General features: G+C 40.3%; 2 protein-coding genes across 4 annotated transcripts in view; one reads left to right on the top strand and one right to left on the bottom strand.

Moving 5' to 3' along the window:
• The first annotated feature begins 494 nt into the window (after positions 1-494).
• mppe1 (metallophosphoesterase 1) lies at positions 495-8,120 on the top strand. 2 transcript variants are annotated; one of them, XM_027018147.2, is made up of 9 exons: positions 495-1,310; positions 2,227-2,335; positions 2,928-3,031; positions 3,537-3,617; positions 3,773-3,920; positions 5,145-5,222; positions 6,503-6,625; positions 6,761-6,901; positions 7,531-8,120. In XM_027018147.2, the coding sequence occupies exons 1-9, from the start codon at positions 1,087-1,089 to the stop codon at positions 7,711-7,713; spliced, it is 1,191 nt and encodes a 396-aa protein (XP_026873948.2). In that variant the 5' UTR covers positions 495-1,086; the 3' UTR covers positions 7,714-8,120. The 2 variants fall into 2 exon arrangements, with proteins under 2 accessions (XP_026873948.2, XP_026873947.2); XM_027018146.2 differs by having other exon boundaries at positions 5,094-5,222.
• A 69-nt stretch (positions 8,121-8,189) lies between these two features.
• gnal (guanine nucleotide binding protein (G protein), alpha activating activity polypeptide, olfactory type) overlaps positions 8,190-22,207 on the bottom strand; it is a 36,218-nt gene continuing 22,200 nt past the window's right edge. Inside the window, exons 1-8 of one of the 2 annotated variants that reach the window (XM_027018157.2) lie at positions 21,123-21,184; positions 15,134-15,188; positions 14,063-14,136; positions 13,615-13,673; positions 13,283-13,403; positions 12,873-13,003; positions 12,203-12,270; positions 8,190-10,922 (exon numbers count right to left, since the gene is read on the bottom strand). In XM_027018157.2, coding sequence (XP_026873958.1) covers positions 10,776-10,922; positions 12,203-12,270; positions 12,873-13,003; positions 13,283-13,403; positions 13,615-13,672 — 525 coding nt within the window. In that variant the 5' untranslated portion in view covers position 13,673; positions 14,063-14,136; positions 15,134-15,188; positions 21,123-21,184 and the 3' untranslated portion in view covers positions 8,190-10,775. Of the gene's footprint in view, positions 10,923-12,202; positions 12,271-12,872; positions 13,004-13,282; positions 13,404-13,614; positions 13,674-14,062; positions 14,137-15,133; positions 15,189-21,122; positions 21,185-22,207 lie in introns of those variants that run through there. The other variant, XM_035526445.1, reaches the window with a different exon arrangement.

Genomic DNA, 22,207 nt, shown 5'->3' with positions numbered 1-22,207 from the left:
CTTCACAACGATTTTTATTACTGGGGTGCGGTTTCCCACAAACCTTTTACCTTCATCCAGGCCTTTAGCCGTCACCATGAAAAAGGGACAAACGATTTGGATTCAACATTTGTAGAACAATTTTGCAACATGTAATCATGTTCAAAACTGCTTAGCCATATCCAGTTTATTGATCTGAAATGATTTAGCTAACACTAAGAACAGGCCTTATAGCTGCTCTCCACCAAATGAAACCGTTTTGACAAATATTCAACAAATGAACCTTTTATCTATTTCTGTAATGATAAACATTTTCAGAAGTGGTGGGGGTTAATATTTACGTTTAACAGTCATCCATTAATTTACACCACTAACACTGTATTATTCAGTACTGTGCCGAATCTACACGTAATTAATTTAGATTGAATAATTCTGGTTTGCGAATACTGAGTCAGCTATGTGGTTGCAGCATCCGTGACTAGCACAAGATGGCGTTTGCAAAGGTTGTGTGCACAGTCATGATTTTTCTGTTACTTGTCGCTTACGCAGATGGTTACAGCTCAGTTCTGATGATGTCTTAGTCCGCTGCATAAGAGGGTGCTGTAAGGCAGTGCAAAGCAGTTCAGCTGCAGTTGTACATCCGGCTCTCTGATTTGCCTACAACAAAAAGACTTATATTTGGGTTTTGATGCTTGGGGTTTACAGAATTCAGTGTTGAGGATACCACTGGCAATTGCAGACTGAATGTGGTGCCAAGAGTCCGTGCAAGGTGTTTCGTGAAATCCACATGTATGACGTACCAGCTATTAACAGGACTCTTCATCGTTATTTTTGATCGCAAACACGCCAACCTAAATAGGGCGTATCGACATAGTCACTGGCTGGTGACGAAGATGACTCACAAGTCCAATGTTGTGACAACGCCGCGTTTGCTTCGTTTACCCTTAATGGGAGATGGTTTGGGAAATTATCGCCGTGTAGTATCGTAATCCTTTCGTTCGCTAAATAGTGAAACAATTTAGCTAGCTAGCTCGTTGACAGTGATTTATGGTTTAAATCATTGCGATTCAGTGATGAATTAGCCGCGTTTTTGTTTGTCCAGAGATCATGCCTGCTTTTACGGGTAAATTGCGTTTAATGGTGCTCGTTTTGTGGGTTAGCTGCGTTTTTATATTCTGTGAATATGTGATATATTTCCCTACAATTCTACGATGCTCGTGGCCGGAGATGACCGACCACAAAGACTTTCGGGCTCCTCTCCGGGCGCTGTTCTTGTCCGATACTCATCTCCTCGGGGCTATTAGAGGACACTGGTTCGACAAACTGAGAAGGTATGATACATGTCATAAATAGGACTCAAAGTTTAGCAATAATTAGAAATGTTCATGGATGTTACGACATATCAGTCATAACATTGCTGTAATACTATAAATATTTGCCTAGTTCCATGATCATTGAATGCACTATTGATTGAGCTATCTGGCTCCTTAGCTGAGGTAGCATTTCGTTTTTCGGGAAATAAGTAGCTAGCTAATTGTGAACACGTACAAGTACGTTACATGGACAAAGTGAAGAGATTTTTTAGGGCCATAAAGACTAGTTAACTGATTAAACAGTATCTGTTACCTAAACGCAGCTCATTTGATAAAATACCTATTGCCATTAGTGAATATAACTGATATTGAAAATTTGATTACTGGAAAATTCACTCGGGTTATGCCGTCATATTTTCTCCTTAAAGGTTTTATCCCCTTTTTTTAAGTCACTGTCTGTGCCCACTGGCCGATGCAATTAAGATGTTAAAATATGCAGGTTTACTATTTAACATTTTCAGCATGCTGCCACGTTCCAGTTTAGGTAACTATACCTTTTCAGAGACTGTGAAGAATGTCTAATATTTCATCTTTAAAGAGATTTAAGAGAGCTGAAATATATGTACATGGCAGGGGGACCTGGTTAAAAACCTGGATTGTAACCTATTCTTAGATTTTTTTTTTTCAGCAAATGTAAATGTTTGGATTTTGGATATGGTCTTTTAGAATGTTCAGGAAAAAGTTGACAAGGCAAATCAACCTGTGTGAAGACTGATACTACACATAAAAGTACATATATAGTGTAAGATCAGTATGTATTAACACCAGCTCTGTCTGAGACACAGGAGTGCTGCACAGAGAATGTTAAAGTGAACCTTGAACAGGCGCATCGCTGAACTTCTGCACGCTAACTGCTTCCATTTGCACCTGCTAGAGAGTGGCAGATGGAGAGAGCATTCCAGACGGCGCTGTGGCTGCTCAAGCCCGAGGTGGTCTTCATTCTGGGGGACATTTTTGATGAGGGCAAATGGAGCTCCCCCAAGGTAAAGCTGAGGCTCTGGAAGGTCAACCAAAGTCAGCGTCATCATTCATTTTATTTTGAATCTGAAATGAATTCGTTTTTGCAGTCATACATATTTGCTTGACATTTAAAGGGCAGGGCAGAAGTAAAAGGAAAAATAACTTACTGTGTTACTGTGACATCTTATTGTGACATCTCTTTGGGTCAAATGACACTGTTTGTTTTTCTTCCTGGTTAACTATCCTACGTTTCTTCATGCTCTGAGATCTCATTCGGATGCTGAGTAGGCCCCAGAATGGTCTGACTGTATGTAGATTTGGTTTGGTGTTACAAATGAATGCAAATGAATATGAGCGAGCTAACCTTATGGTATTGTCTCAGATAATATATCATTTTCCCTGTTCCCACTGCTGCTTTGTTTCACACTGTATAGTTTTCCATGTTTGCCTTTCTTAAAATTCTTCCAGTCATACTGTGCTGTAGTTTCCGCTACCTGCCATTTCAACTGTAAATGTAGACTATTTCCTATTTATTACACAACTGATCTGGTCACATAAAGGCTGTTTTAATTAATTGTATTTTTGCCTGATGGATTGCTTTGTGATTCCCTTCAGGACTGGGAAGATGACGTTAGACGCTTCAAACAAATCTTCCGTCACCCCAGTGACATGGAACTTGTGGTTCTTATTGGCAACCATGACATCGGCTTCCATCATGAGTGAGTTCAAAGGTTACTGAACAATATTACAATTCTATTGTCTAATGTTTAAGAATTAACAGAAATGGACAGTGTTGGGTTAAAATTGTGATGAACTAACCCAGCTTTCATTCGAGTGTTTAGTTGGTTTCTCCATATGAGTGGTTGGAGAGTGACAGTGAATCAAGACACCAGGGTCAAGTGTTCAGCAAAAAAATTGCTAAGGTTGAACTGAAAGTGTGTGTGTGTGTGTGTGTCTGTGTGTGTGTGTGTGTGTGTGTGTGTGTGTGTGTGTGTGTGTGTGTGTGTGTGTGAGAGAGAGAGAAAGGGACGGGAAAAAAGTGAAGTGTATGGAGAGTTACAAGGATAAGTAAATGGGTTGTGTTGGGACATGTTACTGAGAAATTAAAGAAGAATATGAACATGTCAAACTTGATAGTCTAGCAGGTTAACAAATGTCAAAACAGGCATAGGAATTATGTTATTGAGCTGCAACGTTTCCCAAGGTCTGTTACCTTCTAAACAGGATGACGCGCTATAAACTGGAGCGCTTTGAGAAAGTGTTCAATTTGACGTCGGCACGCATAATCACTAAGAGAGGTGTCAAGTAAGCCATTTTTACAGAAGCTTTCAGATTGCACTACTTTTTTAGTGTTTTATGTGCACTTTGTCTTGTAAACTATGATACATGTGTGTGTGTGTGTGTGTGTGTGTGTGTGTGTGTGTGTGTGTGTGTGTGTGTGTGTGTTTGGGGCATCATAGTTTTTTGCTAGTGAACAGTGTGGCACTGCATGGGGATCACTGTCCAATCTGTAAAAGTGTGGAGAGTGAGCTGCACCATCTCTCACAGGCACTAAACTGCTCTGTACAGGCAACCCACGCATCATCATCACCATCATCACATCAGCAGGTACCATCAGTGTTGCTCGCCTTTATCACTGGTTATGAAATGTTTGTTTAATCTCTCAGGATATCTTTAGCTGAATATCTGTCTGTTGAATATCTATCTGTTTGTCTGTCTCTCTTTCACATAAAGGACTTGTGTTGTAGTATTGTTTAAAGTCAATGTACTCCTTATTGCTATCTCTGTGTGATTAGTGTATATGAATCATTGCAGGGTAGAAGGTCAGACTTATTGTCATGCTGGAGCTTTCTCGTTCTCCGTCATATCTTAGCAATAACGACAACCCTTTAGGGACTCCCCCAAGCTGGCTTCAATGAATCATCTGTAGGCCTTTACAGACAGTTTCCTTATTACGAAATTGCTAAAGATGTTAGGTACCTTTTGCCCTTAAAGTAGGGTATTTTTAATGAGGTTGTCTGGTTCATTATTCATAGTGGTCTGGTTAATATACTTTTGATTTGCTTATAGAGAATGTTAAGGAGCAGAAGACTCCAACTACACAGCCATCTTTAAAGAAGAGCTTAGTTTATTCGCAGCTTTTTGGTTTTGTGGATTATAGTCATGATTTCGACTGTCAGATTCTCATAACATATTTATTTGGCACAGTTTCAGATTTAGAACCTAATTCCGGGTAAACATTTGAATAGCAGCTCTGAGCTGATCATCTGCTTGGTTAAGGTCATGCGGAAGTAGTTAAGCATGTGATTCACTAAAATAAATTGACTTGCATTTGAAGTATTTGCAGTCTAGAGGGAGGGGGGCTGGTGTAGGCAGGGCCATGCTGATTTGAATTCAGGGTTTCAAGGTAGGATTTCATCCATTATCCAGTTTATTTTAGCATGAAAATACAGCTTACTCCTGTATTACTATGCACATCATTTTAACAGATGTATACTGCAAAGTGACTTTTAGGGAGACATCAAAATAAGATTTTTCAGTGTTGCAGCCATGTAGCCAGAGGCCAGAGTCATACATCATGTGCCTGCATTTTATCTTTGTCAAGACGTACACTGAAGCACTTAGTTATGTTGTTCACCTATTTTCTTTTAGCAAAAGCCTTTAATGTCATATGGACACATTTCTTACAAGTTCTCGTAGATTTTATCTTTTGTGTAAAAAATGAAAACCTATAAGATATGAGATTTATTTTTTTTCTTCATCATATGGGTCCTGTAAGAGCCGTCCACTGCTGTGCTGACTGAGGCTTACTGTCCCTGTGGATCTCCTCAGAGCCATAATGCTGGTGGAGAGAGGCATCGCTGCAAAGATGTGCAGAAATATGCATCCTCTCCTCCCGTCATACTGCAGGTAGGCATGAGAGGGCGTGCTCAGGCCAGGGAGTAGAGCTTGGCCCAAAATCTTGGGAGTTGTGGAGATGAGTACTGACTCGTGTGCAGGCAATACTGATGCACAAATCAGGGTTTTGTTTTTTGAACACTGGTCAGAAATTAGCAGTCCTTGTGGAATTATGTAAAACAGCAGGTCAGCCTCAATGTTAAGTACGCAAGGTGTTGAGATGTTCAGGGTACTCTTTGGTTATATTTTAATCACAGTGGCATAGTGCTATTGCCCTTATACATTTTATGTTTGTGTTTAAAGGGCAAACACTGTAGTGTTGGTCTATGTACCTTCTAATCTTTAATCCTTTGGTTTACTTCAGTCTCTGGTTTGCATTATACAGCAGAGACACTCTACAATCATTGACCAAAGCTCAGGGAACAGTGTTGTATCATGTTTCATAAACCTCTCAACTAACCTGCTTTTGAATGTATTGAGTTTTTTGTCTCTTTCTTTTTTTTGTGGATGAATCAGATCTCCAGTCCTTGCTGTTCAGTTCCTTAATCAACCTGCAGATAATTTTAACCTCTATATTAAGATATCTTCAGACTGAAGATAACAGCAAGGGCTGACCCATAGGCATGCTGCAGTGTTTTTTTTGCACTTTTAGTGCAACTGTATAGGCTGACATCTTGATAATTTAGGAGAACCAGGTGTGTTAATGCATGGTTCCCTTAATCAACATTTTGAGTCAGTTGTAGAACACCAGTGTTCTCAATTTGTACAGGCAGATCAGAACCAGCTATATCACAGAACTGCTATTGTGCCACTGCACTAATATCTAGCTGTAAGCATTTGTCTATGTGTTCCTGTAGCTCAACTAATGTGATAGGTGGTGCAACACCAAGGTCATGGGTTTGATACCCATCAGAGTACACACACTGTCATACTAATTTTATTTATATGAATGTCAAATGCTGTAAATATAAGCAAATATGCAAATCTTTCATTTGCCTATAGAGGGCAGTGCAATATGGGACAAAGGGTAGGGCAGGGTGTGTGTGTTTTCCACACTTTAAACGTGAGTCAGATTTACAGAATATCACTATTCTAAGTGTGCTTCTGTAACACTCAGTTATACGTCTTTAAGAAAATACTGAAAATAACATAAAATAATCAGGTAAGTGTGGGCAAGTCAAATAAGTGAACTGTCATCCTTTGAAATAGTTCAATAAACCTGGGTGGGTGTACCAATGGACAGTTGTGTAAAGGATAACTTTTCAAGTATATGTCCTGTGTGTGCTTTCCAGCATTACCCCCTGTATCGGGCCAGTGACAGCAAGTGCACAGGGGTAGATGCAGCGCCACCTAACGAACGCTACAAGCAATTTCATGAGCGCTATGATGTGCTCTCTCAGGATGCCTCAAAGATGGTGAGGCACACGCGTACACAGTAACACATCTGTTGATCTTGTGGTACCTATGATGTACAAAATAAAAATTATGAATAAAAATAAGGGAACTGAGAACAAGACACACTCACACATTGCCACTCTTCCAATCATCAGCTGCTGTGGTGGTTCCAGCCCCGCCTTATTCTCAGTGGCCACACCCACAGTGGCTGTGAGTTTCTCCATGAAAACCGGTTCCCCGAGGTCAGTGTTCCGTCTTTCAGCTGGAGGAACCGCAACAACCCCAGCTTCATATTGGTAACCATAACCTCTTTGTTAATTTATTTGAAGCTACACAATGTAGGTTAGGAAGCTAGTTTCAATAATATCCAATGTATATAATTCACTCATTTAGTTAGTACATATGTACGCTAATACTTCTGAGGCTAATATGGTTTCTCATAATGAGGGATTGTGTCCTTGTTTAAATGTATAAATCATCAGAAATGACTGAATTAGTTTCTGCAAATTAATTTGACAATGTAGATCAAGAATCTGAGGGCACTCACACAATATCACAATAAAAGCAAATTAACATGCATGAAGTCTAAAGTAAGGAGTAATAAAAAATGAGCTCCCAAGTAGGGCCTGTGGGCAGAGTTCAGCATTTGAGGAGGAATCTGCAAATCTGCTAGATAGGGCTCCATATACCTTCCAAAGTGAATGGAGTGTGGCTAAAAGCGCTTTGTTTCTGGTACATGTATACCTTTTTGACAATTTGACAATTGTTTTTGCCTCCTACTGTGTGTGTGTGTGTGTGTGTGTGTGTGTGTGTGTGTGTGTGTGTGTGTGTGTGTGTGTGTGTGTGTGTGTGTGTGTGTGTGTGTGTGTGTGTGTGTGTGTGTGTGTGTGTGTGTGTGTGTGTGTGTGCACGCTTCCATGTGCAGGGATCATTTTCTCAGTCTGACTTTGCATTGTCTAAGTGCTTCCTGCCCGAAGAGAGCAGTGTTATAGCAGTATACTGTGGCAGCGTCTTGGTAATTGCGCTCATCACACTCAGCCACCTCAGTGTGTTCAGGAGGGCGCTGCGCTTGGCAAACAGGCTTCTAGGGAAGCAGAAGTCTATCTGAAAATGCACACTAACACTAATGTGAATATATGCTCAGTGATTACACGTTCGAGGTATTTTAAAGAGCCATTTTGCACAGAGTTTCACTGTCAGGGAAGTGGATCCAGATGCCAGCTAATGCACTTGGACTGAACTGTGATGAGTCAACTGAAACTGGAAGTATTTTTAGGAATTTTTTTGAAACCTTTGTGTTAATGATTGTGTGTGTGACTAAGGCTTTACTTTTATTTAAAGCTGTGTATTAATCCATTTACTTTTAAAGTCTCTTTCACCTATGTTTTCCCAAGTCTTTAAGGATTTTCACCTTAAAATGTCTTCACTAACTCAGGTGGCAAGGCCTGATTAGATTTTTTTACTCTATGAGAAATGTTTTGAATAAAGTTTTGACTGAAACAAATGCAAATAAAAATGAACATCTAAATCTGTTTGTTAATGGAATTTGTTATTCTTATGCTAGTTGAGTAATAAAACATAACATTTCTTTTAGAGGTATTTTATTTGCAAAATTACATTTCTCCTGACATTCTCATTCTAAACAAAGACAAAGGTCTTCTAATGTGCCTCTTTATTAAAATGAAAATTAAGAAACATAATAAAAAAAAATGGTGAAGTCCTTGAAGGCCAGATAGAGTTGGGTTTTTTTGTTTTGTTTAATTTTCTTCACTCAGTCATCACTCAGTATTTGAACATGAAGAAGCCTCAAAAGAAAGAATTAGCCTATCTACCAGTGCTATGGCCTCACCATACAGTGACTGTGGCACCACATAGCCTGTTCCAACCATCCAGATAGAGTACAATAGAGTACCATACCCCCCTCTCTGGCCAGGTCTCCCTGTGAAATGGTGGACATATGTGCTTTGGAGCTATTTAGGGAACCACACAGATATGAACTGCCAACGGACACATTCACCTTTACCTCACTTCCGTGTGCAAGCTGAAGGTGGGATAAGGTCATTCATTCAGACTTCTGTTCATCTGATTTGCAGATTTATCTGGGCCCCGGTGAAATGTGACTCACATGTACAAATTACATCATAAAGTGAAATGGGTCTATCATAGTTCACTAAACCTGGACACTGAGGGCAGAAAGGAAATGTGGAAGAGTATTTTGGCCTGGCATTTTGCAGATGGTGGTGATTGTGACAATGGTGAGCTGTGGGTGCTAATGCACAAAAACAGGCAGTGACAAATGGATGAGTGAAGGTGGGCTTTCTCCCAAACTTCTCACACAACTCCATTCTCCATTGATCTAGCCAGCTCTCCGTGTTCACATATGACTGTCCTGTGATGTACTCAGTGGGCAGGCGGAAGAGGCTCAGTGCTGCTCAGTGGCTGTGAGGAGGGACAGTCAGTGCCTATATGTCCCAGACCTTTGCGTAGTCCTGAAGGTTTATGGGACAGTCAGTGAGGAACTAGTCTCTCTCACCTTCCTTCCCGCTTCTAAAGTACGCCTACGTGTATGCATTGCTATGCAAACAACCTTGCTAGACATTCATAAATATGTATACGCATAGGCACACACATTCTATGTATAATTATATATTTATAGAATATAGCTTCTTTTTGTAACTTTATAAATGTATATGTACATATATAAATATAAAAATGCAGATGTACATTTGGGTTTTAACACAATGTGTGTGTATGTGAGTGTACACATGCACATGTGCATGCAAGCACACACACACGCATTCACACATTTAATGCCATAACCCTGTGCACATGCCTCAAGCACACAGTCCATGTCTAAAAAGTTGCTTCCTACTCAAAACATCAGCAGGCCGCAAGTTTGGACACTTAAAAGGATTTCCAATGGTTTTAAAGCTGTCAAAGAGTCCTAGAAAGGGAAAATGAACAGAAAAAAGACATGTACTCTATCTGTAAGTTCTCAACATAGGTAAGTGGTTAATTTTGCATATTGTATACAAGATTTTTTTGCCTAATTTTCATTTTATACTAAAGATTTCATTAATCTTTACAAATCACAAGAAAAAATGTGTTTCTACAGAGAGACAAAGACTTCCCATCAGCCGGCTGTGCTGCAGTTAAGGTTTGACATCAAGCTGTACAACGCTGTCAAAAATGTAATTACATCTAATCCCCATTTACAGGTACAGCCGTAATCAAAGGCACAAGGAGCTTCTACAAGTCAAAGTTTCTTCTCTTTCTCAATTAAGTTGTACAAAATAACATTACATTTTGCAGGCCTGTACAAGAGAAAGCAACCTTACACATTCCTTAGTATAATAAAACACCCCCTCCCCCAAAAATATATTATGTGTTTATTTATATTTATTTATATAGGTTTATCGCCCACCAAGACAACCCCCATGGTATGAGCGATATCTATCAGCCAATCAGTGTGGTGGTTCTCCCTAGGCAGAAAGCGGCTGGTGCCTATTGGCTTAGAGCTGCAGAGGACTTGAAGTCCTACAATCCACCACTTCTACTCTTAAGTCTGTGCTCTTTATATTATTCCAAACCCCCATCTATCCCTGCAACCCCTGCACGCTTGACATAAAAGTGATAAAAGAAATGCAAAACACATTAAAAAAAAAAAAAGATGAGTAATAAATATGGTGGTGCTACATAGTGAATTATGCTTCCTGGCCTTCATTTTAGGAACCTGATGCAAAGTGCATTATCCACCCTATGTCAAGTACTCCTAAAAGACCTTCACAAGATTGCAGAGGAGAAGTCGGAAGGTCTAAGTTCAGACTACCATGCCTGAAGTTACCACAGATTTCCATTAGTATAACTGGTCCACATCCAACCAGTGCTCGCACAATGTAAAAATGAAAACACTTTAAAGCAAAAGCAAAAAAACCAAACAAACTGAAAACAAGAATTTCTTGTGTGTGCACCTACACACACACTCATCTTGGAAAAAAAGGCTATAAATAAGGATCAGATGAAACGGAGGGAAGCGTCAAAAGGTGGGGGAAAAGATCACATGACAACATTGTCACTTGTCAGTAGTTCACATAGTCCTGCAGCTATCTGGGAGTGTAAAAGAAGTGATCTTATTGGAGGAGTGGCCAGTCACAAGACTGCAGCAGCCAATCACAAGAGCTCATACTGACGAAGGTGCATCCTCTGTATGATGTCACGACAGTCATTGAAGACACGGCGGATGTTCTCTGTGTCCACAGCACAGGTGAAATGTGGGTAGCAGTAGTGTTTGTCCGAACCACTCGCTGTGCTTATCCTCTGTACAATCCACACATACCCACACCCACACACACACACATCCATACAGAGAGAGACCAAGTTACCTAAAGACTATGAATGCAACAAGTATACCAAGAGACAAAACACTCAGATGGACTTTTTTAATACACATAACATGCAAACTCACAAGACAAGGTTTATGTTAAAAGTAGGAATGAGAAAAATGCACAAAGCAGAGAAACCACATAATTCAACAGATATTATCTGTCTATATACATTTACAGCATTTAGCCGATGTGTTTGTCCAGAGCTACTTACAAAAGTGTTAGTTGTCTCCATGGAATAAATCCTTATTCTAACACACTAGACCTGGGTCTAAGGATACCATTAAGTTAGAACTAAGGTTCTAACTTAATGGTTATAATTCACACATTAAGATAGGATAAATAAAATTAAAATAAATTTATATAAATTATTCTAAAACCCTGAGAATACACACTTTATGATAGGATACCATTACTCTAAACCATGGGAATACATGTACTAAGATATGATACTGTTACTCTAAAACCCTGGGAATACATACTTTGAGACAGGATATCATTATTCTAAAACCCTGGGAATGCACACATTAAGCTAGGACATCATTACTCTAAAACCCTGGGAAGGCACACATTAAGATAGAATAAAATTATTCTAAAACCCTGAGAATACACACTTTAAGATAGGATGCCATTACTCTAAACCCTGGGAATATATGCATTAAGCTAGGATACTATTACTCTAAAACCCTGGGTATACACACATTAAACTAGGACATCATTAGTCGAATACCCTGGAAATGCACACATTAAGATAAGATAAAATTACTCTAAAACCCTGAGAATACACACTTTAAACTGGGTTACCATTATTCTAAAGCCCTGGGTATACACACATTAAGCTAGGACATCATTACTCTAATACCCTGGAAATGCACACATTAAGATAAAATAAAATGACTCTAAAACCCTGAGAATACACACTTTAAACTAAGATACCATTACTCTAAACCATGGGAATACATGGATTAAGGTAGGATACTATTACTCTAAAACTCTAGGAATACACACAAAGAAAACAAGAAGTTTTTATTTAGAAAAGTAAAGGACTGTTGATTATTCAAATGCCTTGAAGACTTCATCACACCCACACCAAACCCACCCATGCACACCAACACACTGCAAATATGCAGAATCTATATATACAATTTAGCATCCATCCCCTTATGGAGCTCCTGGAGAAACAAGTGATAAAACTTGGATATGTTTTGAACATACCAAAAATTCATCCCGGATGAAGAACTTGGCCCTGGTGACTTTCTGGTCCTCCCCAGGGTCAGGGGTCACTGTTCACAGGAATACAGGGGTCAAAAGATCAATGTCTTTTATTTACCCTCAGGATTATGTACAGACCATGTATTTTCAAGTGATTAAAGTCTAAGACAGTTTAATGATAACAGAATAAAACAAATAATTTAAAGATTTATACATGGTAACAAAAGTGTCCTAGTCACCCATTATCTAATTATTAGATTTTACAATTATTTGTATCCTTTATCTTTAAATATCTGTATATTTATCTTTCTGCCAAATTTAATTGCTGCCAATTTGCAACCACTGTTAGACTCCCAGGCAAGTGCTAATATGCTTTTTCCTTGACAAATATTACATGTCATAATGGTGTATGTCTTACAGGCCTTGGTAGAATGAAGAATCAAAAACAAATGCCAGCAATTCCAGTTTACAGGCTAACCTTCACCGTGTTAATCTTATTTATTACTAATGGCGCTCTGAGCTCTGTTCATGTCAGAGAGAGGAAACTAAAATGAGTGATACTTTAATGATTATAAAACCGGCAAAGCTTTCTTATGGGACACATTTTGAGATCCCTCTGATAACAGAGAGCAAAATGTTACATCCGGCTAGTTTTGGTGAGGAGGGCTGATACCTTCAGGTGGGACTGTGTAGCGAGTGTACTCAGGGAAATAATCTTCAAGTTTGGATTTGCCAGCCAGAATCTTCTCAGCCAGCATATCCTGTTTGTTCAGGAACAGGATCACTGATATGGTCCGTAAAAACCTGGACATCAAAGAGATGGACAAACAGACAGGCAGACTTCACAAGTGCATAGCCGCAACAAGGAAAGACCTTTCTATCCAACGGCAGCGAAAACTTTCTTTAGAAATGATTCACTTAATTTGCCACCTTTGTCTGCCATGCAAAACACTGGACTTCATCCACAATCAACTGACACTTTCTTCTTGCAAGAGTAATGAACAGGGATAGAAGGGGAGCTATTAAGTGACAGACAGAGAAGAAGAAAGAGAAGAAACACTAGAGAATGAGAAGGAAGGGAACCTGTTATTCCAGATACTGCGGAATAGGTCTAGGGATTCGCGCAGGCGGTTGGTGCTGTTGTCCTCTCTGATCACCATGTTGTAGCTACTACTGGCTGCCACGAAGATGATGGCTGTCACGTCTGGAGCGACAAAACACACTGGCACTCAGATAGGCCTTTTTTTCTTTTCTTTCCTTTTCTTTTATTTTGAATTGCAATCTGGAACTGAATGTGCCACATTTAGAAAGGGTATGCTGTACAGAATGGCTTCATGCTGTCAAATGCAGCTGTTTGAATAGTAAAGATGAGTTGTAGGAGCAGTCAACTGGCCTGCAAACACATGACAACTCACCATTAAAACACTGGATCCACTTCCTTCTTTCATCTCGCTGACCTCCCACATCGAACATGCTGAGAGAGAGACAGAGATTAAAAGATTATTTCTGCAAAATGGAAACAAGTGGTTTTAGAACAACAGATCTTCTATAAATTGAGAATAAATCTGATCATAGCATTTATTATACTGCAGCATTTATTATACTGTCATCCTTCATTCAATAAACATGATTTCAAGTATGATATGAAAGCCCTGATATGATAAATACAGATAAACACAGTTTTTGACAAATCGGGCTCCAGATCAACAGGCTCGTGTACACGGTTTAGATCATGTACACTGCCATTTGATGGGGCGCAAAAGCAAAAGCACAATCTGCAAGCAGTTACTGATGTAGTGGCACTAACGCTGAGAATGTAAAACAAGGTAAAAGCAAAGACCTCACCAACATGCAGTGACTTACTGAAAGTTGACTTTGTCTACTTGAAATCGTGTTTCAAAAATCCCTGAAGTCAAAACTCGGCACCTAAGCAAATCCTGCGAAAAGATGGAAAACCAGATGCAAGAAGAGGAAGATGAACACGACTGGGGTCCAGATGAGCATGTCTAAGGCACAGATGAGCAAAACTGGAGCGCAGATGAGCACAATTGGAGCCCAGATGAGCAAACCTAGGGCCCAGGTGAGCACAACTGGAATGCAGATGAGCATGATTAGAGCACAAATGAGCAAAACTATAGCACAGATGAGCAAGACTGGAGCCCAGATGAGCACAACTGTAGCACAAATGTTCTGAGCTGTGTAAAAGTGCTATATTATCCATAACTCCAATACTGCTACAACAATAGAAGCTACAACAATATAAGCTACAATATTGTTAAGTAAACAAAACTATTTTGGACTAAAGCATAAGTAAATAAAAACCAAAATGTTTGGAAAAAATGAATTACTCATTCCAAAAATGCAAGATACATCTTACTTTGGTGGCTGAAACAGAAACTGAATTATAGTTTTAGGTTAAAAAATATTTTTGCCCTAAACCAATGTACTTTGTTTTGTGTATCTTTCCCAGATTTTATGGTGTTAAATAAATATTCATACACTGCCTCTATATAATCAGATGAATAATCTAAATAATTTATTTTCAAAAATGACAGGTATTGCATTGAAATAACTTTAATTTTTAAAGTCTGCGAGACGTCTTAGAGTCACTTAACCTATGATATTGTCTCACTCTAAGGCCCATAACAATACAAAAAGCACCCTCTTGTGGACAAATATTTTAAAATTTTCAAAGGAAAAAATTACAAAATATCAGTGGACTAAATGTCAATATCCATAAATATTTATAAAATGAAACATAGGTGGGCATTAGAAGCTGAATTAATGATCGAATTAGAAGTTGATATTAGAAGTTGATTAATTATCGAATTAGAAGTTGATATACTAGTCTGACTCTTATCATACTTTAATTACTACACCTCTCATGCCAACCTTACCACAACTGAAAAATGTTAAATATTAGTATGCTCCCACCTGGTCTGTTGGCGTGTAGTCGTTCTGTCGTACAGAGTCGATCCTCTCCAGGAAGCTGGAAAGCACAAATGAAAGACACATTAATCCACCATTACAGGGATAACACACAGGCAGACCAGGATGTAAAACAACCACGACAGCCATTAAGCAGGAACATGGTCTATTGCCTGAGGTCTCTCCTTTAAGTTCCAACCTTCATATTAATTTTTTTAGTCTGAGAGACCTATTAGATACACTTTTTAACCTAAGACATTGGCTCAGTTAATCTCTGCAAACCTACAGTGGTTCATAGTGTGACACAACTTTTGCAGCCTATGCGTTTACAATGTGTTGCACCAATAATCTCACTAATCCCAATTTGTTGTGCCATTTTGGTCATTCTTGAACACAGATCTTGAACAGTCCTTGCTGTGAAATTCAAATTTGAACTTAAATGTTAAGTCCTCCAAGTTGGGAGATACCCAACAATTCCAGGTAGGAACATGGTCGGCTAGATCTACATGATGACCTTTTGACCTTTCACAAATCTAAACATATCCTTGTTGCCATGGCAGTGTGTGTTCTTGATAGGGACAACATATGAGTGTGTGTGTGTGTGTGTGTGTGAGTGTGTGTGTGTCTGTGAGAGAGAGCGAGACAGAGAGAGAGACAGAGAGACAGAGAGAGCAAGAGAGAGGCATAAGGGTTTACTAGATGAGTCCAGGAGAAAGTGAGAAGGATTTTAGACATTCCGTAGTGTTGCCATGGTGCACCCTTCCCTAAACACCTACTTGTACCAGACAGAGGCTCATAATCCACACATCTACACATAGCCGCACACACACACACATTATGCATCTCTCTATATCCTTCGATCTCATGTTGCCTCCTCCTCCCTCACTCTCCCTCTCCGAGTCACATATCATATTTGTGTGTGTTACGGGGCGGGGGGTCTTTGCTCTAAGCACGTCTGTGCAGTGTTGATTAATCCTGGATATGAAACTCAGTTACTTTGACTTAACAAACACATACAAACACACATGCATACACATTTGTACCATATGGATTTCTGCAGTTTAACATTCATAATATAGTCCATAATATTCTGGTTAGATTGGCATAAATTAGACTGATAGTTTACCCCACAAAACCAAACACAAAACTCTGACTTCCTCTTTCCACTGAGTACTTCAGGGCTCAACAACAAGACACAATCAATGGTGTTCTTTGATTTGATACCTGCTTTAGGCAGTCCAAAATGGACAGTCCCAGCAGAGGGCGCTCAGACACCAAAACACCACCATCGGTACTCTCCTCTGGTGACAGAAGCATGCCCTAACTGTTGCTGCAGAGTTGAATTTGCATGTGGTTTGTGAAAATAAAGGTTACAGTTTGGCTAGCAATAGCTTTCAGCTTCCATGTGAAGATATATTTTGAGGACCAGAACTTGGAGGTGTACACATCAACTGTACTGTTCTACATACAAGACAGTGGTGAAAATTTCACCATCGATAAACACATCCGGGTATTCCCCAACCAGAAGCCATTGATGACAAAGTAGGTCAAAACTCTGTTTAAGTTCCATAACTCTGCCTTTAGGTCTGGTGACCGCCTTATACAGAACTGCTAGAGCCAACCAGAAGAGAGGCATCAACGAGGCTAAAGAGGTGTACCGGAAGACCGACGATCACTTCACCAACAACAACTCATGGAAGGTGTGGCAGGGCATCCACACATCACTAGTGGCCCCGATGGTGGCATAGGGAGGGTGCTGAAAGAATGTGCAGACCAGCTTGCCTGGGTCTTCTCAGTGATCTTCAACCTGTCCCTGTCTAGATTAATCATCCATCCATCCATCCATCCATCCATCCATCCATCCATCCATCCATCCATCCATCCATCCATCCATCGATCCATAGGAGTCTCAATGACTACCATACAGTGGCACTCACAATGATCATTATGAAGTGTTTTGATAGGCTGGTCCTTCAGCACATTAAAGTCAGTCTCCTATCCACCTTCGACCCACAACAGTTTGCCTACAAAAGATTTGCAAATTGGTCTGCAGAAGCTGGCATCACTACTGCACATAGCACATATCTTCACAGCACTCACACACCTTGAATAACGGGGGTTATGTGAGTAGGCTTTTTATAGATTTCAGTTTTGCCTTCAATATGTGCATCACAGTGAGACTGGTCACTAAACACACTGACTTAGCACTTTCCCACCTGCTATTGGATCAAAGACTTTCTGACTAAACACCCTCAGACTGTTAGACTTGGCATCTACCTCTCCTCCACCCTCACACTCAGCACTAGTGCCCCACAAGGATGTGTTGAGCTACCTTCTTTACACCCTGTACACTTATGACTCATGATATGCTCCCATCCACCCCAACAACACCACCATCAAATTTGCAGATGAAACAAGTGCTGTTGGACTCATCTAAGGAGCAAACAGGGATAAAGACCAAAGACTGGCAGCATGGTGGTCTGAGAACAATCTTACACTGAAATTTTCAAAAGCAAAAGAATGTATAATAAATTTCTGGGAGAACACGAGACCCTAATCCACTACACAGCAACAGGGGCTGTGTGGAAAGGGTTCTGTCTTTCAGGTTCCTGGGTACATACATCAGTGAAGCTCCTCTCCTGGACCTCCAACACCACAACAGCAGTCAAAAAGGCTCAGCAGCGAATCCACCTCCTGCAAGAAAAGCTGAGTGTGCCGATACACTGTATCTCTGCGTGGTACGTCAGCTGCTCAGCGGTGGAGAGGAGAGCCCTTCAGAAGATAGTCAGCTGCTCAGTTCCCTCGGTGGAGAACTTATTCAGCTCTTGCTGCCTCAGTAGAGCAGCCAACATACTGAAAGACATCAAACCCTGGACATCATCTGTTTGAGCTGGTGCCCTCTGGTTTAAGTCCATCACATCAGAGACAGACTTAAGAGCAGCTTCTACCCCATGGCCATGAGAGCACTAAACACTGCCAAACACTGACTCTGACAGTTAGGACATGTGTAATCATCAGCACAAAAGTACTATAGTTATATTTAGGTATATTTAGGAACAGATTCTATAAGACCTATATATTTATACATTCCTAAATGGCACTATTTGTGCATAGCACTAATACACTTTAGTAATTGTGCAATGTATCAGATGCTATAGAGAATTCATATTTTCAATGTGCAATAACTCAGCTATATACTTCTATACAGCTGTATATACTTCTATATACTCAGATATATATTTGTAAACACTATATTTTCATTCATGTGAATTTCTCTCTCTCTCTCTCTCTCTTACTCACACACACACACACACACACACACACACACACACAACACGCAACACACACACATATGAAATTAGGAAACTCAAAGACAAATAACTGGTCTACACTTTTGGAACCCCATAGAATGAATATTATGATTTAAACATCTACTTTTCCAAATATAAACTGGTTCCTTAGAAACATTTTGCTTGCACTGCTGATGAAGCACATCTATCTGAAACGTCCCATTTCTCTAAAAAACCTTGTGTAGTTCACTATAATTTTTTATCTTTTACTACAGTACACTGCAGTTACACACTCTGTGTGTGTGTGTGTGTGTGTGTGTGTGTTTATAAAACTGATTCAGATCAGATTCTTCATGAGATCTGTAAGGTGCTTCAGAAATGGTCCCATGGGTCTCCAAGACACCCTGGGAACCACTGGACTATGATTCATGCTAACATGTGAACATGCAGCTGCTGTGGCTTAGCGCTGCAAGACCGCGCGCCCCTGTCCGACTCCCATCCGCCCTATGACAGCTGCATTCTCCTACAGCTGGCCTGCTTCACCCAACCAGTTCAACCTGGGCAACCTTTATCAAAAGAATGGGCCCTATTAATTGGCTGAAAGGGAGCAGTGCGTGTTGATATTTTCCAACTTGTGAATGGCAGTGATCGTTGAAATAGCCTAGATGCTCTCTGACACATGTAGCAAAAATCAACACAGGTGCAGCTGCCTCTTTTGACATTGTTCTGTTTCTGGCATGTAAATAATGCTTAGCAGATTCTTTTAACTAATGGCAGAAAGGTTTTATGTAATGCCTACGTTGTCAGTCCCAAAGCCCTGGCCCTTGCCCTGTCCTTTATCTTTGAACCATACTCATTTAACATCCCAACCCTAAAGATAGTCTCATGTTCTACATTCATGACCTAATCTACAATGAATCACCAGTCAGTTACCCATTACATAATCAAGGTGAACAGTGTTTGCTTGGTCATTGCTTAGGAATCAACATAGGTATTACATCTCTTACAACCTTATTTTGTCTATGATCTGATCTTTTGGTGTTTGCCTCCTGTGGTCCGGTGTGTGAAAAGGGCAGAAATTGGAATGGCACTACAATAGAATACAATACAATAATGTCTTAGCTTAGTTAAATACTTGTGCACTATGTTAAATACTTGCGCAGCTGGGATTTTACATAAAACCAGCAGTGTTGCTGGTCACCAGTGCAGGCAGCTATAGTGCACTAGCTGCAATTTCACACTGATTTAAAACAAAAGTTTGAGAAAGAACAGACAGTAACGCATGCTGTCAATTACATACTGCTAAGGCCAAGGCACTCAGACTTATGATTAAGCAACAATGATCCTTAACTGTCATCTCAGATGAACTCCATAATCCATTATGGAATTTCAATGTACAAACAAATAAATATAATTTAAAAGGCTACAAGAATAACCCAGTGCAATTCCAGTTAAACCCAATTCCAATTCTGGTACAATTCCAGTTAAACCCTATTGTAGCTAGAAGAGATTCCTTTAAAAAAAAAAAGGCATCACTGGTATGCAAATAAAGTGTAGGTGGGTGTGGCCAGAGGCTGGGCGAGCATTCTTCCTCTAAGAGCAGACAGACCTCCATGCAGCTCAAAGTGGTGTGTCTATCCTAAGCCTGGTCCAACTACTCTCAACAGCTCACCATGATTTTGAGGCCCTCCCATGTGTAGTGTTTGCAAGAAGATAGAAGCAGAACTTCTCTGTGGACTCACAGAACATACACTCTCTGTCTGTCTGCAAGGCAAAGTGGAACCAAACACACACGGAAACACTCCACTTTGCAGACTGCTTCTTACCGGCAGCAAGCTATAACTCAGATGGCTTGGCTTCAGGTGGGGTCTCGTCTTGTGGTTACATAATTCACGTTGTGTTTTCACATGTGCCAGTGTATGTGTTTGGACAAATGTTTACCTTTTTATTGTGGGTGGCAGGATTACACATTTGTCAAAGCAAGAAAATTCTCTGCAAAAACGTAACTGAACTGGTGTAATCAAGGAAGTCCACATAAACAAACACCAATGAAATTTCAGAAAATGTACACAAAGAAAAAAAAAAAAAAAAAAAGAAGCCAGCACACACAGAGCAGCAATTTCCTCTCACTAGTGCTTAGTCAGCAGTGATCCTCCACATCACAATGCAATCTCATTCACGTCTCCCTTTTTTCTCCTTCGTGCATTCTCTTCATTATGGCTCACAATCAGCACACAGCACTGACTCTTCTCTCCTTTTTCCACCCCCTTTTTTTTCCTTATCTCTCACTCCTTCAATCCACACGGCTTTCGCTCCTGTTTCCTCTCGAAAACCCCATTCCCCATCTTGCTCACTCTCTCTATCCTCTCTGAACTCTCTCTCCTAGAAGAGCAACGGAGGTTTACGTGAGAGGAGATGAGACCGTTTCACATCCTGACAGCTACAGTAAACACATGAAGCCATGCACCTCCTAAAAGTACAGCGTCTCTCGCTCTCTTTCTGCCTATTTTTCCCTTCCTCACTCTCCCTGTCTGTTCTTGTCTGCCTTTATTTCACACAAACACACACACACACACACACACACACACATTTACTCACACACACGCTTTCTCACACACATACACACATCTGCTAAAAATAGGCCTGCGTATGGAGTCTCTCACACCAGTCCTGGGGACATAAACACACAGGCCCTAGTGAAGTACCTGCCCAAGATGGCTGCCGGACTCCCAGGCTCGTCTTCATCAGGCACAGCTAAAACAGTGCTGTTTACAAGTGAGTGCTTCGAGGAACAGCTGCTGGCTTGCAGTTTGGAACTTTTGAGGTGTTATTTTTGGCTACCTCTTGATGGTTGGTGTATAACACACCCGTGCTAAAAATGGATCTGAGATTTTGTCTGGAGCTGAGCTCCAAGCCAGGAGATACCCAAGTCATCCCTCTGTTGCAGCTTGAGAAAATGTCATTTTTAAGAGCCAGTGTAAACGCTGCTTCTTGACAAGACTACACACATTCACATTAGAATTCAACAGTTAATTGTAATGCAAAGGCTATATACTGAAGAAGCAGAAAATAGTTACAGAGAACTATATAGACTGAGAGAGAGAAGAGGGAGAGAGCGAGAGCGAGAGAGAGGATGCAAGCAGGTCCATAGACTGCTCATGGACTCCATAAGCTATAAATGGCTCTTCCTGTGCTTGGCCTGGGATATTAGACAACTGTATCAGCCTGAATCTGCATTGACTCAGCCAACTCTCACAGGATGAACTAAATGTGCAGCTGTTCGACAGAGAGACAGAAAAAATGAGAGTCAGAGGAAGAAAGAAAGAGCAAGAAAGTAAAGAAGATGCATACCCAGAGGGAGAGAGAGAGAAGGAGAGCAAGAGGGAGGGCAGAGAGAGAGAAATGGACCATCCTAGCTAGGACCTGCAGCTGGATCACCATGGTAACTCTAACTGGCAGGTCAATAGTCAGTGCTCCTCCTCTTCCTCTTTAACTGGGCAAGAGAGCATTTGGCACACACACACATGCACCCACCCACCCACCCACACACACACACACACACACACACACACACACACACACACACACACAGGGTATCCGGTCAGTGAAACCCTCACAATGTACTTTTTATAATGACTAATTTGGCAGAAGAATAAACCCACAACACAACGAATCATATTACATGATTTCATTTTTCTATTAAGCTTTGAAGTATTCTGATTTTTTATAAGACTATATATTGATTAATTTCCTTAACTATAAGTAGCTTTATGAGCTTTTGGTGTCCCTT

The sequence above is a fragment of the Electrophorus electricus genome, chromosome 5 (genome assembly GCF_013358815.1).
Source record: "Electrophorus electricus isolate fEleEle1 chromosome 5, fEleEle1.pri, whole genome shotgun sequence".
NCBI classification, from domain to species: domain Eukaryota; kingdom Metazoa; phylum Chordata; class Actinopteri; order Gymnotiformes; family Gymnotidae; genus Electrophorus; species Electrophorus electricus.
Note: the sequence above shows the minus strand (reverse complement) of the source record. Positions and strands in the feature narration are given on the sequence as shown.